The sequence below is a fragment of the Malus domestica genome, chromosome 04, assembly GCF_042453785.1.
Source record: "Malus domestica chromosome 04, GDT2T_hap1".
NCBI classification, from domain to species: Eukaryota; Viridiplantae; Streptophyta; class Magnoliopsida; order Rosales; family Rosaceae; genus Malus; species Malus domestica.
Window position 1 is genome coordinate 5,263,784 of NC_091664.1, and position 16,048 is coordinate 5,279,831.

Genomic DNA, 16,048 nt, shown 5'->3' on the forward strand with positions numbered 1-16,048 from the left:
AACACCTCACAAGTCATAGGCACATTTTTTGTATGCGTCTCACTGTAAGCGTCCGTGGAGGGATTTTGAACATGAATCTTAGTTAGGTACAAAATTATTGTATTAGCTAAAAGGATTCATTGATTTCACTTGCTCAAAAAATAAAAAATAAAAAATAAAAAATAGATATATATTAATATTACAAATATTCTTCACATGTAACATTCTTTTCGGCGTTGCATGGTATAGACGAATTAATAATTCTATGAAAATGTGGAAGCATGCTTGAGTAGAAAACTACAGAAACAAGTGAAGAGGGTAACTAGGCAAGTAATAAAAGTGGATTCACCAGAGAAAAATACATGAAAACTATGAACTCGTTTGGATGTGCTTTTAAAATGATTGAAAGCGCTTTTAAAGAAAATATTTTTTGGTTCCAAAAGCACTTAAAGTACTTTCTGCAAGAAGCACCAGTATGTGCTTCTTTTAGAAAGTACTTTTAAGTGATTTTCCAGAATTTACTTGCATTTTTACTAAGGATTGGTTCCAAAAACATTGTCACCAAAAACGTTGTCAATCATTTTAAAAGCACATCCAAACGAGCTGTAAGACGACAGCAGCATCTGATCATTGCAAGAAATCGGAAAAGGTGATAGTGATTCTGAGATATTATGTGGATGATTCCTACTGCTGGCGCAGTTACAGGACAGATCTCGATAGCCTATCCATATGAACAATTGCTAGAATGTACTCCCAAAGTGCATCGCGAATTTAGAGTGGAAAATAAAGAGGAACAAGTTTCAAACTTTCATCAAGACAGGGATCAGAGAATTGTACTTGAGAACGCAAAGCCTTGTCTGAATCAAGGGTGCCAAAGGCAACATCTGAGGAACCTATTTCGTGCATCCATCTCTTTGAGTGCTCCATGTATGGCTCTAGAAATCCAATAAACTGAAATGCCACAAGGAACACAATCATTTTGTTGCTTCACGAAAATTCAAAACTAGAAGCTTTAGCTAATGTAATGCGTTTTAAGTAAACGATACAACTGTGGTTAAGCTTAAAAAGGTCGTACCCAGTGCACAAGGCTCCCGCTTTACGCAGGGTCTGGGAGAGGTGAATGTCGGCTAGCCTTACCCCCATTTATGGAGAGGCTGCTCCCAAGTCTCGAACCCGAGACCTACCGCTCATGGGCAAAGTTATAAAAAAAAAATCCAACTGTATTAATTGGACACAATCTAGGGCCATGGTGAAACCTTAGATTGAGAGTACGGATAAAAACAAAGTTAGAAATGGATGCAGATACCTTACTACCATCACTCGACCACCGTGCACCATATCCTTCAGCAACCCTGATTTCAAAGATGGCGCCATGTGGTTGAACAATATGCACATTTAACCAGCAACAATGTGTCATTAAACGACTGATCACATCCAATGCAAGCCTGTTTTTATTGGAATCTAAAAGGAGAAAAAAAGGTAAAAAAGCCTGATCTTAATACAAAAAATACAATAGTTTACATGTATGAATAAAACTTGGTTTTAGACACTATGAAAACGAAAAACTGTAAAAACTGTATGCTTAAAAAGACTAGTGGGGCACAAAGCTTGTCATATTCAACCGTGGAATTAACATTTGCAATTTATTACCACAACCCAAAAACATGACAAAATATTAGGAGCTTATCGGATCATTCAATGCTTTTAAGGAGGTCGACATCAGATCTAGTCATTATTGCCCTTATCCTCAGGCCTCCAATTTTATGTAAATATCTAAGAAATATGAATGATTCTTCTTGTATTAGCCGTTGTATTTACTATTATCTATTACACAGATAATAACAGATGTGTTGTTATATTTACTATTATCTATTACACAGATAATAACAGATGTGTTGACTACTATCTATCAAACACAATCTATGATAAATATAAATGAATGGAAATAATATACTTGTAAGGCTGACACAATATCAAAAAGAATCATATTGCATAAGAGTACTCTACCCGTGAAACAAATAACACTATCTTCATGTGAAAGGGTGACTTGTATTGCATTAGGATAATTTATCTGTCCCACGAGCAGGGACAGAGCTAGGATTTTTTTTCTCGGGAGGGCTTTAACTCTAGGTTACATAACCTGTTAAAATCTTAATATAATGAGAATACTTCAAAGACTCAAACATACAACAAAAGCAAGAAACAAACATGCAATGCAAATATGTAAAAGATAAACTACTTATAAAATCTTAATATAATGAGAATACTTCGAAGACTCAAAAAATTGCACAAAAACAAGCTCAACAAACATAAACAACCGAGTACAATCCTCAATCACATAACCTAAATTAGGGGAAACATGTGAAGTATTAAAGCTTCTCAACACTTACTCAGGTGGGCTGAGTTTGACTAAATCATTACAACTACTACTAATTTCCCTTCTAATATTCTCACTTGGGCTGCAGCCCAAGGCCTGCCCTCAAAGGGATCCATCCCTGCCCACAAATAAAATAGTTCAATTTTTTTCTCCATAATTTCTATTCATTGTAGGTCTTGTTTGATAAATACCGATGAGGTTTCCACGAGATACAAATTTGGAAAAAACGGACATATACAATAAAAGTTGGTGATTTGAATTTTGTAAAATGTAGTACCTATTATATTGCACCCTTTGACACTTAAAAGATGTATAAACAGTCAGACTCAGAAGTAAATATGATAATTATATGTGTCACTCAACCCATAAAAAACAAGATGGTAATGACATCTCCAGAACCTAGATTTAAATCAAGGCACTAAAAGTTGCTCACCGTTTCCATCTATAGTACCCCAATATTTACTGCTACTCTGCTCTGCGTGTTTTGCCAGGGCCCTAGCTCCATGAGTCAATGTGCTATGTTCAACCTTTAGCCAGAAAGAACAAAGTTCATTAAGCATACAAAGATACATAAAATCAATCTCCAAAGCCTCTAGCAATAAAAGACATGCCGAAAAGAGAACTGCAAATTTTCAGTATATTTTATTCCTTAATCAATCTATAATCAGACTTTGTTATGACAACCTGATCGACATTTAATTGACAGGGTCCAATGTCTGTTGAAATATATGTTACAGAAAACACCAGAAGATTGATGTGAATACACATGCCTATATGAAAATCAACAATCAAGCTTTCCTTTTTCTGATTTGATCATTTTAGATGTTAAAAAAGTTTAAATAAGTGGTTCCAAAATGCCTACCATACAAAGTAAAAGGGAATGCACAACACATTTTTCCAAGAAAGGATTATCAGTGTCTTACATTCAATTTATATGGCAGCATAAACGATGACAGAAGAGTAGATTTTGGAGGGGGAAGAGCCTCTGGAATAGTCCCTGTGGTATGTGCCAGACCAAGAAGGCCTTGAAGACCTCCCTTATTCAATCCCTGAATAGAACAATATACCTATCAAAACTTTCATAAGACAGTGTGAACTTTTATCAACTCAAGGCAGCTTGATTACAGAATTCCTCAATATGATGGTATCGAGCACAAGGTTTACAAGTGATCAGACTAAACTAATGTACCCTATCCACACGATGAGGTGAATGTCTAAGATTGCAGAAAGAAATACACTTACAAAGAGCATGCCAGCTAATAAATCGCAAGGCTGGAGAGGCAATTTTGAAACACTAATCGCAAGGACACCATTTGACATTTCCTTCTCCTCTGTGTAAAACTTTCTGTATACTTGCACACCTTTAAGTAGCATGCCCTTTAGTCTTGAACAATTGTAATCAAGGCCATAAATCACTTGTTGATGATAAAAAATAAATTATTAAGACATTTAGGGCCTATTTGTATTGAATGAGTTCTGGTAATGGATTTGGATTCGGAGGTCCAAATCCAAAACCTGTTGTTTGGGGCTGGTTTTAGTAATTGAATTTGGATTTTCCCCAAAGACTTCCAGAATTCACAGCTAAATATAGGATCTCAAATTACTGCAAAATCCACAGTAAGCCCTCCCTCCTTCCTTTGATCAGTGTCTCTATGATATTATGTATCAGTTAGCAAAATCCAGAAACAATAAACTTCTGACTCTTCTTCCAACACATAAATTAGTTTCACAACTCATATTGTAAATGCAAGTGCAAGGGATATGCTAAACTTTGCACCAAACCAGTATCGCTGCCTTTTCTTCCCCCATCTTCTGCTCAAAAAATTCAGTTCTTTCTTATGCAACATTAGAACACAGAACACACGAACTAGCTCCACTTTTAATATGGTCATTTGACAGTTAATAACTTAATAGTACATGATATATCATTACAGCATGTGATTGAAGTGCTATTTTTCACTTAGGCAGATTGTTTAGACAGTTTTCTCATAATCAAGGACAGGCAAAAAAATTTGCACAGAATCTCCCTTTTACATTCAAAAGATTATATTTTCATAGTATTATATATATAGCTTTCTGAATAAGTTCCAATTCTTGTGAATATCAAGAATTGAGATACTCTCACAACAAACGCTATCTTTTTTAGCCATATATTGAACCTTTTTATCATGGTAGCATATAAGCTAATAAATAATAACTACAAAGTAGCACAGTAGGAAATAAAATATAAGCAACTACCTTGTTCGATGGTTTCAACACCAGGAAGGACTTTAGATAGACCCTCAGCCTCCATCATATCAGAGAACAAAGAATAACTGCGAACATCCTGCAAATCCATTAACTCATAGCAGAGCCAAGGTGAATATAAGAAACGAGAAACTAATAACAAAAAGCATAGGCACCTGAACTTCAATTAGTATACATTTATTGAAGAGAATCAAAGATCCTGAGACAATTCTGCATCCATAGAAAATAAAAATTAAAAACATGAAAGATAAATTCATTCGATATACAAAACCCTAGTAGATGAATAACAACTATACACATTGTAACATTGATGTGATGGAAGTAAAACCCAAAATGAAGAGAAATCTAGATAAACTCTTTTCACTTAATCACACAAAGCAACAAAAGCATGGTCCATAAAATACATAAGCTCGTGCAACGTCAAAGCCAGTTCACAAGTAGCTATGAAAGCATAATATGCTGCAAGAATGAGATATTTTCTACACCAAATTAATATAAAAAAATGCATATAGTGAATAGAAAAAACATAAAGCTTATAGTGGACAAGAAATTAAATAAAATATACAATCACCAAAACAAAATCAGTCACCAACAATAATCAGAGCACCGCTCCATTACACCCCCCATGAAACTTTTTTGTTCGGGAGGAAACATGATTATAGTATTAAGAATGTGAAGTACAATGCAGACGGAACAGCAGTGCGAGATCCACAACCCTCGTCATACAATAAACAAGAGAGCCAAAACAAAGAATATGACACTACAGCATCCACCCACGCCTAAAATAGAAACAGAAGACACCCAAACAACAGCCAGGGCAGCTAGAGAGAGAGTAGACAATCATGAAAGACAAAGAGGCCAAAGCCGACAGAGACCCAATTTTTCTCTCAAAAATTAACTTTTCCTTTCCTCCATCTTACCCAGAAAATAGCTAGCACATTATCCACATTCAAAAGCACAAAATTCTAGACACAAGTATCTACATGAAAAGGCCGCACCCTACTCAACGGTTGAGTGTCACCTAGAAACCTGAAAACAATTATAATGCAATCAAAAGGTCACTGAACAATGAACAAGGAGATGGTCAATGCTCTCAGCATCCCCATACAGTGAGATGTGGCATCTTCAGTTGATGAACCTCACTAAGTATTCACCCTTCCACGAGTAACAATTGAAGCAAAAACTGAACCTTAGCCTTACAAATCTACAAGGGATGGACTGAAAGTGGGAAATTGTAATCCTCAAATAAGGAGCAGCAAAAGTTAAAACCTAAGGCTTGAAGACTCAAGATTTTTCATAAATTCCAAAAGGTGAAGGCCCAAATATTCTCAACCAATGAGATCAAGGAATACTGCAGTCTTGAGCTCACTCAAATTTCTGTAAATGTTCAAGGGCCAAATCCTTTGGCTTCCAAAACTAGATCTGATAAAACCAGTCTACATAATGCTATGCCTTCTAAAAGCCCTTTTCTCAGTGATATACTCTTCTGCCATCTCATATGCTACCACCACTCTGTGTATAATTTGGCTAGCTCTCACCAAAGGCACTTTGGGAAGGCAAGATTGAGTTATCAAGAACCTCCCTAAATCTGAACGGCAGTACTTTGGCTAGAACTTTTTATAAACTAGAAACAAGGCTAATAGGTCAGTAAGCATGAATCTTCAAGGAGTCCAATTTTTGGTTATTGAGTGCATGACTGTTGCATTTGCAATCCCAAAGATGAAAACACTATGACACCATCGTACCCATGCAAACCAAATCTCATGAAAATTCCCTGATTGCTAATCTTGAAACTGAGACAACTCTTGTATCCCATGCTACTGTTGTCACTCCAGACCTACCTTAAGAGGGAAGGAACACCCAATCCTTGAAATCTTGAGCCTTACACTCTACCAATTATTCTCCTGTCTGTGTTTTCTTGTTTCAGTTCCTGGAGCAAAATAGTGGCAAGAGCTGCTTTGAAACACATCACTGGGGTCTGATTTGAAACACATCCCTGTAAGAGATGGAGGACCCGAATTTATACCTATGTTTATCTTGTATATGCATTGTCTTTGTGGTGTTACATGTTTTTTACACAATTCAAAATCTTGTCTTAGGGCTTTCATCGAATAAGTTGATGGGTGTGAAAGTTCATTTTAGATTGAGCCTTCAGTTTTAATGACTCTTCATCACTTTTACTTAATGCAAATTACACACACCATTAACAAATAATGTGAAATCTACGTACAAAATCCATGGAAAAAGAACATAGCAATGCGTATAAGTAACTAATTAAATAAGACTCTTGGTTATCATATTAGACACCAAAACCCATGCCAGTCAATTGATTTTAGAGATCAAACTTCAATTCGAAACAAGAACTTGTATGGTACTTTAAACTGAAAATACAGATAAAACTATACCAATAAGCCTGCACAGAAACCGGTATATGCATAAAACTTGAATGGTCGTACCTACAGTAATCACCAATAGCACACCTTCCTTCAATTGTTTTGAGGCCATCTACAGGCAACGTCAATTAAGTTGATAGAATAAGCTTCAATTCATTGAGGATGGTTTATCATCCTATTTAAAATAAAAATTATAAATCTTGTCATGTGCCTGCAAACAGTTAATTTTATAGAAATAATTACCTTTAAGCTGTGAAAAGAAAGGCTCCTGAACATGAAGCTCAAAGTCAACAGCCCTTAACATCTGGTGACAGGCAACAAGTTTTTCTTCACTAATTAATCAAGCTGCTCTTAAAACTGAAGACATCAAGAAAAACAAGCAAAACCGAAAAGGCCAATTGTACTCTACATTGAATAATTCAGATCCCTTCTCCGATATCAGCTTCTGCCATCCATTTTTTTCTTCTTTCAAGGAACTTTCCTGAACATCCGAGGCCATATTGTGACGTGTGCCAAGAAAGGTGCCAGAAATTATGGATTCGTGCAAAGCCAATGCCAGACGCTTGTATAAAGGGTAGGGTGGAATCCCTTGAAAACAATCTGCAAACAATTGCCATATTTGAACACAATACAATCAAATAGTCCCATGAATATAATTCAGATCAAAAGTCAACCTAGACATCATGCATTGCAAATATACGTTTATGGTTCTATGCATACATTTGCTAGTACCATGTTGCCAAATCATATGACTAGTTACAATAGTTTTGATTAGTTTGGACATCTGTCAAGATTAGTTAGTTAAAACTTAAATATGATTAGTCATCCGTCAATGTATAAATAGCCGAAGTTTAGCGTAGTTGTAATTTAGTTCAGCTCAATTGAATGAAATCAGTTCTTCATTTCTTCTTCGTGTTATGCTTCCTTAAGAAACCCTAGAATTTTCTTCTCTTCGATTCTTGCTGTGAGAAAAGCTAATTTTAAGGATTATGACGGATTTCATGGCTTCGATATCAGCATACATGTGTGTGTGTGTGTATGTATATATATACATATATACACACAGTTGTTAGTCATACACATACGTATGCATGAACACACACACATTGGGCAAGTTCTCTGTTTGTTAGATAGGAAAAAATTTGAAAATTCAAAACTTTGAGAAAATAAACCCATAAAATTTTGGCTAGAAATTGTTGGAAAGCAACGGAAACAAAATAAAATAGAAAAGGATGAACTGATTTACCTGTAGTATCGGAGAGGGAAGGGGGGAAGAGGTCGTCGTTCGGTTCGGGTTCGGGTTCGGGTTGGAGTAGTTGAGAGCAGAAGTCCTTGGGCAACCCTAGATCGAGTTCCAGGGTTCCATTTACGAAAGATTGGAGAGTGAAGTTGAGGAGCTCTTCGAGAGTGTATGCCAGGTTAACCCGCTCTGCCATTTTCTTGCTCAGCTTTCTGTTTCTTCTCCCAGTTTTCTTCCTCTCGTTCGCCTGCCTATTGGACCGCCTTTTCTTCCCCCTTTTACCAACCAAACAAATCAAAACACGTGTTTGGCGCCAAACTACTATTTTGGCTTTTTAACCTCTCACACTCTGATTATCATTAGTGTTTTCGTTTGATTTATTCAATTTGATAGTAAAACAAAAAACAAAAAAGTGTGTGAGAAATTAAAATACAAATAGACGATACAAATGGGATGGTGTGGAGCACATGTGGTCGTTAGATTTCATATGTGAGATAACATGCTTTGATACCATAAAAGAAGTTAATGTTTCACTTTACAACCTGTTTGGGTTAAAACTTAAACTTTGGGCTTAGAAGGAAGTTGGCCCAAAAAGAGGAGAAAAGCCCAAAGCTCAGCCCAAGCCCAGAAGGCAGAAAAGGCCTTTCCTGACTAGGTGCAGATCATTTGCACCACTTACTCACCTACCCAAGGGCCAAGTGGTATAGACCAGCCAGCTAATCAGCCCAAAAGTATTTTATAGTGGCAGTACAAGTAAATAGCCGATGAGTCACTATCCTTCAAAACTGCATTCGGGCAAGATTATTGCTACAGGAGGCCAAGCCAAAGTGTCTATAAAAGGAGACAGAAAAATCAGAGTCAAGGACACTCAAACAAACCAACAAATACAAGCACAAACTCTGCTCAAAACCAGATTTGCCTTCAAAACGAAGCTGTAGTCAGCCCAAGCCTTCATCCCTTTCGGGATAAACCCTTTGTAATAGCTCTGCTATCATGTTCAACTCTTGTTGTAGTATCGATTTCTTTCTGTAAACTCACCTCCCAACCCCTTTTCTAAGCTTTCAAACCTCCTGATAAACCACAAAGATAAGAAGTTGCAAGACGATCAGCCTTGCCCGACCTTCTTTGTTTTTGTCTTTTTATTCATTTAGCCTAGCAATATGTTGTATACTACAAGTTGTATCCAAGTTATTTCTAGTAATATGGTTATTAAAAGACTCTCTCAGTACTTGAATCCGATTTGAATATGTCTTCACAGTTTAAACCAGATATAAGTTCTAAGCCTTCGGGCATGTAAGATTTGATCACTCAAAAAGTCCTTGGCCTCAAGGCATAAAAAAGAACTTGATGTGGACTTAACCCATCCACGACAAGCTTTGATAACAAGAAGTCCGAAGTTACTTGAGGCGCAAGTAATCGACCTGTCACTTAGTTTTATTTCTATTATATTATGATTACCATAGAACGTTCGAGTACGGAATGAATTCTGATGAGAAGCCTCAAGGCCTATTCAAGGCCCTACAAATGCACCTATTTGGATTCATCCTGTTCCTCGGGCTAGAACATTGAGTATAGAAGGAGTTCTTATGGGAAGCCTCAAGGCCTATCTAATGCCCTACAAAGACACCTATTTGGATTCATTCTGCTCTTCGAGCTCAGGTAATCAAAAGTATAATGGTTATAAGACTCATATAACCAAGAAAATGAACCTTATGTATTCGAGTACTAAGTTAGTTATTAATGGGAAGCCTCAAGGCCTACACTTAAGGCCCCACAAAGACACCTGTCAATAACTAACAGAGTATCTCGAATATATATAATTAAAACTCAAACATCCGTTCTACATCTGCCATGTTGAAGATGGCAGTGGCACGCCTGAGCACTTAAAAGTTAATCTTGATTGTGAGCCTTAAGGCCTACACCTAAGGCCTCACAAAGACACCTTTCAAAGTTAACTTTGTCCTTCTCTTTCAGTCTTGTCCGACAAGCCCGCCAGTAAAGCAGAAGCCCGACAGAAAGCATCAACCGGCGCCGACCTCTCGGGGAGCTGTGTGCTCGTCGGCTAGGAAGTATCATCGACGGAAATTCCTGCCCCGAACACAACCAATCGGCAATATGGAGAGTAGCCTAGTTTACTTATAAACCTATGCAAGTCTCTCCTCCCATCAATGGAAGATTCACTTTCAACAGTATTCCCTCTTTCAAATATTTTCTCTTGTTTTTTTTCCATTTATATCAGTGTATGTACATGTACAATTTTGTATCTCTAGTCTATGTATAAGAACTCCGATGGAACTCGCTTGCGCTTTTCATTCCATGTATCTGAGAATTGGTTGCTATATTCTATGCTAAGCTAGGATTTGGGTTGTTCTTAACGGCAGTAGCTGCGCCCAACTCAATCACATTTTCTGTTGCAGATACAGAACCATCTGCAGAATGATGGTTTCGTTCATGACTGGCTTGTGTTGTCCACAACAGAACCAACAACACCATTAGTATTGCAAGAAAGACCATTGCTGCCCAAACCATCTTAGCGTATCGCTTCAACGGTTTGCAGTGTTTGACAAGGATTTCAGAGAATGCATCCTTCACTGTCTGACATTCTACTAGGCTTTCCATTCCTGGGTATGAATTTAGTATACCTTGTATTGAACTTGTGTAGAGTTCCACCAGTTTGTAAGCGCTGTCCGATATAACTGTTCCATTCTTGCAGGTTCCACTGTTGGAGTCTGAACAAGTAAGTACTCTCAAGACCTTCGGAAATTAAATACAGATGATCGAGGGTTAGACAGTGATAAGTTCCCAACATGTTAAAGCATAAGAGCCTTGGTCAAATTCATAAAACTTGTATTGAGCATACCTCTGGGATGTCTCCTATTGGAACGGAATTACTTGGACATTTTTGCGGTTGGTATTGGTACTCTGGTGGTTCTGAGAAGGGATTGCAGACATATTCTATATTCTGAGATGATGTTTCCTGTAGAGATGATATGTTTGCATTTACCTGGAGATTTACCAAAGGTATAAATTTCAGATTTGCAAGCATTTTTATGTTGAATGCAGTCGACAAATTAATTTAGACTGCTAAACCAAAAGACATTAGTCACTCTGCTAAACCGAAAAACATTAATCACTCTTACCTCATTAACAAGGCTATATATCCCGGCACCAACATCATTTAGAAGCGATTTTGCGGACACCAAATCATCGCAGGGGAGGATTGAGCTCAAGCTGTTGTTGTTCGGATTTTGTTGGAAACTTTCGAGAGCTGTGCATGTATCGTTTGAGAACCTGAAGTAGAACGAACAGTTTTCCATTAACATTCCCAAACCTTTTGTTGTATATTGTTTCTTGTGTTCATTTACGGAGTCCTATCAATTGTTCTTTGAGAATATACATATATAGAACACTTAAGGAAAGGAAAAGAGCTACACATACTCTGCCAAGAAGAAATACAGCCCGAAAAATAGCCAGCAAAGAATAGTTAACAACCAGCATAGTATAATGAGCCTGCAGTAAACAGAGAAAAAACATTGTGTTAGGATTTATATCGTTCTAAATAGTTGCAGAACTAATTTAGTACTTGTACAAATCAATTTAGTAAATTTTTTACACTTACAGTTGAACTAGCCGTCGTAACTTCAAAACTCCAGACACTGCAACAGGGAGAATTACAACTTCAGCAATAATTACAGTTGAAATGATATACAGGAATTCCGGCAGTTTTAATAGCAACTACTGGACATATCGATTCTTAAAAGGCTTATATTGCTTATGTTGCCTTGATCAGACCTTCATGGAATCGACCTAATGTGTGGTCCTGATTAACAATCTGACAACAAAACATTTACGAAGAACTAGTAAAGCAGATGATAAATTTTGCAAACAACTCAAACACCCACCTGACAGAGCAATCACTGCAACCAGGCCCAAGGAAATAGGCACTGTTGTTACAATATACCTGCAGGCGCAAATATATCACATTATTATTAACATCCAATGAAGGGAGTCAATTGTTACTTGAGACTTGGGAGGGAACTGAAAGTAGAAAGACTTACACTATCTTGAGACCCTTGTCAATCAAACGCCGGTTCTTCTTAGCCTGCCTTTCTATATCTGCAGCTGCAGTATCAAGCTTTTGGGATGTGGAGGTGAGGAAGCTCGAAACCTCAGTGTTTCCGGTTGAATCAAAGTTGTTGCTCATTTCTTTCATGGCTCCTGTTGTGTTGTACACGGTACCTGATGCTTCATTTGCAGTAGTTATGATAATGTCCACCACTGATTTCGCTTGTGAATGAAATCTCGCGTTGCCCCCTAAAACTAATCCGAATGCAACTCTGCACGCATGGATGATAAAGGAACCAGTATCATGAAATTATATATTTGGAAGTCATTGGAGAAACTTGTTATCATTTAGAAAAATACAGAATTTGTGTGCGAAATTAGATTTACGTGTTTTAAATTCGGTGCTAGAGTTGGACTGACTACTTACATTGCAAAGACGGTGAAGAATATGGCGAGGAAAATGTGCCATTGCCAGAGGTAACACTGCTTATGACAAAGTAATCTTTTCTTCAGCTTTCCACTCTTCCTATTTTTACAACAAAGTTTGGCTGCTAATAGGAAGCATCCATATAAAATTCCACACAAAAGCCACAGCATCCCAAGTGCATATCCATGAATTCCAGTAAATATCGTTGACTGCATAAACACCATCAAAGTTAGTTGCTTTTGGATCAAATTCGAATTCGAAGCAATGGATGTGCATTTGAGCGCGGGCGTAGAGAGAGAGAGAGAGAGAGAGAGAGAGAGAAAGAGAGGAAGAGGAAGGGCTTACACTCCAGTAGTGCTTGTTGGTAATGTTGTATCCTCCTCTATATTTTTTCAAATCATCTAAAGGATCCACCCTTACAGTATCATCTGACTGTGTCAAGGGTTCTGATACATTATTTGCCTGAAGCAAATTGCTCCCTGGAAACAAGAATTGAGGTAGTTAGAATTGAATCCCATTCCACTCCCTCAGTAATCATGTTTGGGAATTAATGCACTACTTAAGCAATATTAATCGATCTATGCTTCTATCTATATTAAGAATCTGTGATTTTCTCGACATTTTTCATCCTCAATATTGTAGTGGTGGAAAGTAATAATGCTTATACCCTCTAGTGTAGGTTCAATCCACACCGATCTTCCTCTCTCTTAATATTAACAATTTAACTCACTAACATAATCGTTTTAAAAAAATAAAAAGAATCTATGATTTTTTTTCATGACTTGGATTTTTTACTGTGTTTGACTTGCTTTTTCTTTATTTAAAATTTTTTGAAACTTCGAATTGGAGAGCATTTAGAAGTGTTTCCAAGATTGGAATCATAATAGGAATACCTTTTGGAATTTTTTTTTTCGAACACAGAATTTCGGGTGCACAAAAGCTCTTAATTAACCAGCTAAAAGATAAAAATAAATAAAAACGACGCGTGTTTCCATGGCAGGCCGTGTTGAAAAACTTACCAGCAACAGTGTATACAACATTTATGTGCTTTTATCTTACGTTACAAATGGGGAAGAAATAATGACGCATAAATTGTACAGCACCAAGATGCAGGAAAGTTCACTACGAGCATATGCTATGCAACTCACCTGGTACTTGTGGTGGGGGTGCAAAGTTGGTCGACCCAGTAGACTGTCCTTGTATTTCTGTGATCATCCTCAAGGATAAAATCAGCATCATGGAAACAACTAACGATGTGCTATATGCGGGAGCCATCTGTAACCTTAACCTGCCCAAGTAAGTAATAGATCGATGCTCTGATTAGCAAGATGATCACAATTCTTTTGCAGAGAGAGAGAGAGGGAGAGGGAGAGAGAGAGAGGAATGACAATTTGAATGATTTTCATGCTTTAGTATTGGATTAGTTGTGATTAATTTATATCGGGTGGTGCTACATATCCACATACCCATTTTATCTTTCACCACCCTCGGTTAATTTGTATTTATCTTCTTCAATTTATTGGATTGAATGGTTGAAAATTGAGAATGATGTGTGAAAGATAAAAAAGGAGTGCGTGGTGGATAGCATCACACTTTATATTTGAGCAAAAAACGTTGCAAAAGGAAACTAAATTCTCAAAAGAAGCATATTTTGGGATTTGCATGAATTTAATACTAATGACATTTCCGTCTTCTACAAAATAGACTAATTATGTATCCATTCAAATTAGTTTTTATCAGATTTTTTATTAATTTTGTGTTGGATTTGTTTAACCACTACAATATGCTGATGCATGTATATACACGTTTACGTACTTAGAATGTATATGGAATTTCTTCTTCACAAAATAAAGAACAATATTAATTAATTTAGGCAGCAAAATTTTGATCAAGAATGCCTCTCAGGTTAGTAGGGGCGCACGGCCCACTAGGAATGGGTAGCAAACAAAAAAAAATTGATCAAGAATATAGGAATTAGGTAAAGTGCGTATTAGTTAACAAAGCGATGTGATATCCACACACCCCTTTTTACTTCTCTCACACCCTTTTAATTTTCGGGCGTTGGATCGGATGAATAGAAGAAGATCAAAGGACAATAATAAGGAGTGTGAGAAAAGTAAAAAGATAGCACATCCCTTAACAAATTACTTTGTAATGAAGGAAAGAGATGGTGTTTTACCGCAGAGGCAGAAAATAATGATGTTGCGGGTTCAATTGCCACCAATCTCTCTCCTTTTAATAAATAACTATTTAACTCACTAATGTTATCGTTTGTAAAAAAATAAAAAAGACGATGAAGTTCAATGAATTGTTTGTAAAAAAAGAAAGATATGTTGAAGTTCAATGAACGGCAGGAAATTTTGGGAAGAAAAAAAAGTTAACAATATTTCCCGGAAAAGAGGTCGGTGTGGACTAATTTACTAAAACAAAACCATTAACGTGCGGTAGAAATAAAGGAAAACTCGTTTTAATTGAACTCCACGAAGTTACCTGAAATTTAGAGATGAAGAAGTGCAGGTTTCTCAACGTTGAATGAATACAGATCAGTTGCCTCCAATTCTTCTTCAATGGCTTCTTCTTTGCAAATCACTAATTGCTTTAAATAACTCAACCAAATAACTAAATAACTTCAAAATCTCTGTCTATTTCTTCCAAGTGATCGATCAGCCATCTGTCTCTTTCAAAAACATCAGAGATTATTTGATGAATTTATGTACGTGTACTTATCTAGAAACTGAGACTCTTCAAATGCTTGCATGTCTTGGCGTCCTTCTCTCCGTCCAAGTGCTAAAAGGCCAAAACCAAAGTCAAGAACCTCAACCGAATAATCTTTTTTTTTAATTTTCAAACTCGCAGAAGAAAAGGCTGCTGCTCCAGAGCCTCCTGATTAAATTGGAAATTAAATAAGATAGAGATGGAGAATATATGAAGGCTAACGAAACCGTGTCAAACACTATATACTTGTTTCGTCTGCAGATATCATCATATTGCTAGAGAGAGAAAGAGAGAGGAGAGAGAGAGATTTGGTTTAGTTTTTCCTGCTTAACCCATTTCTGACGTTCAAACTACTTCATAACTAGGTTTATATATAAAAGTGTATATACATAGACATATTATATATATATATATAGGAATTGCTTAAGGGGAGAATGGGGACACGCTCCCCACCGTTGGATTTGAATTAAATGAAATCCTGTGGTTGAGATTCTATGGCCTGTGTTTTAATCTCAACCACACAATTTCATTAAAGTCAATCTAACGGTGGGGAGCGTGTCCCCATTTTTTTTGAAAAAATGGGGATCCCTTCACTTAAGCTCCCT

General features: G+C 36.8%; 2 protein-coding genes across 2 annotated transcripts; both read right to left on the minus strand.

Moving 5' to 3' along the window:
• Positions 1 to 609: 609 nt before the first annotated feature.
• On the minus strand, positions 610 to 10,982 carry LOC103432759 (uncharacterized). Its single transcript, XM_008370963.4, has 12 exons — positions 10,879 to 10,982; positions 8,243 to 8,511; positions 7,406 to 7,596; positions 7,240 to 7,300; positions 7,060 to 7,108; positions 4,759 to 4,813; positions 4,595 to 4,682; positions 3,599 to 3,717; positions 3,280 to 3,405; positions 2,790 to 2,883; positions 1,286 to 1,440; positions 610 to 930 (listed from the first exon to the last, which is right to left on the minus strand). Exons 2-12 carry the CDS (start codon positions 8,430 to 8,432, stop codon positions 751 to 753), a joined length of 1,308 nt encoding a protein of 435 aa, XP_008369185.3. The 5' UTR covers positions 8,433 to 8,511; positions 10,879 to 10,982; the 3' UTR covers positions 610 to 750.
• Positions 10,434 to 15,819, minus strand: LOC103432798 (uncharacterized). The gene is made up of 11 exons (XM_029100924.2): positions 15,219 to 15,819; positions 13,877 to 14,016; positions 13,074 to 13,207; positions 12,729 to 12,937; positions 12,295 to 12,573; positions 12,139 to 12,197; positions 11,856 to 11,892; positions 11,675 to 11,746; positions 11,377 to 11,527; positions 11,097 to 11,240; positions 10,434 to 10,990 (listed from the first exon to the last, which is right to left on the minus strand). The coding sequence occupies exons 2-11, from the start codon at positions 14,001 to 14,003 to the stop codon at positions 10,580 to 10,582; spliced, it is 1,623 nt and encodes a 540-aa protein (XP_028956757.2). The 5' UTR covers positions 14,004 to 14,016; positions 15,219 to 15,819; the 3' UTR covers positions 10,434 to 10,579.
• Positions 15,820 to 16,048: the final 229 nt, after the last annotated feature.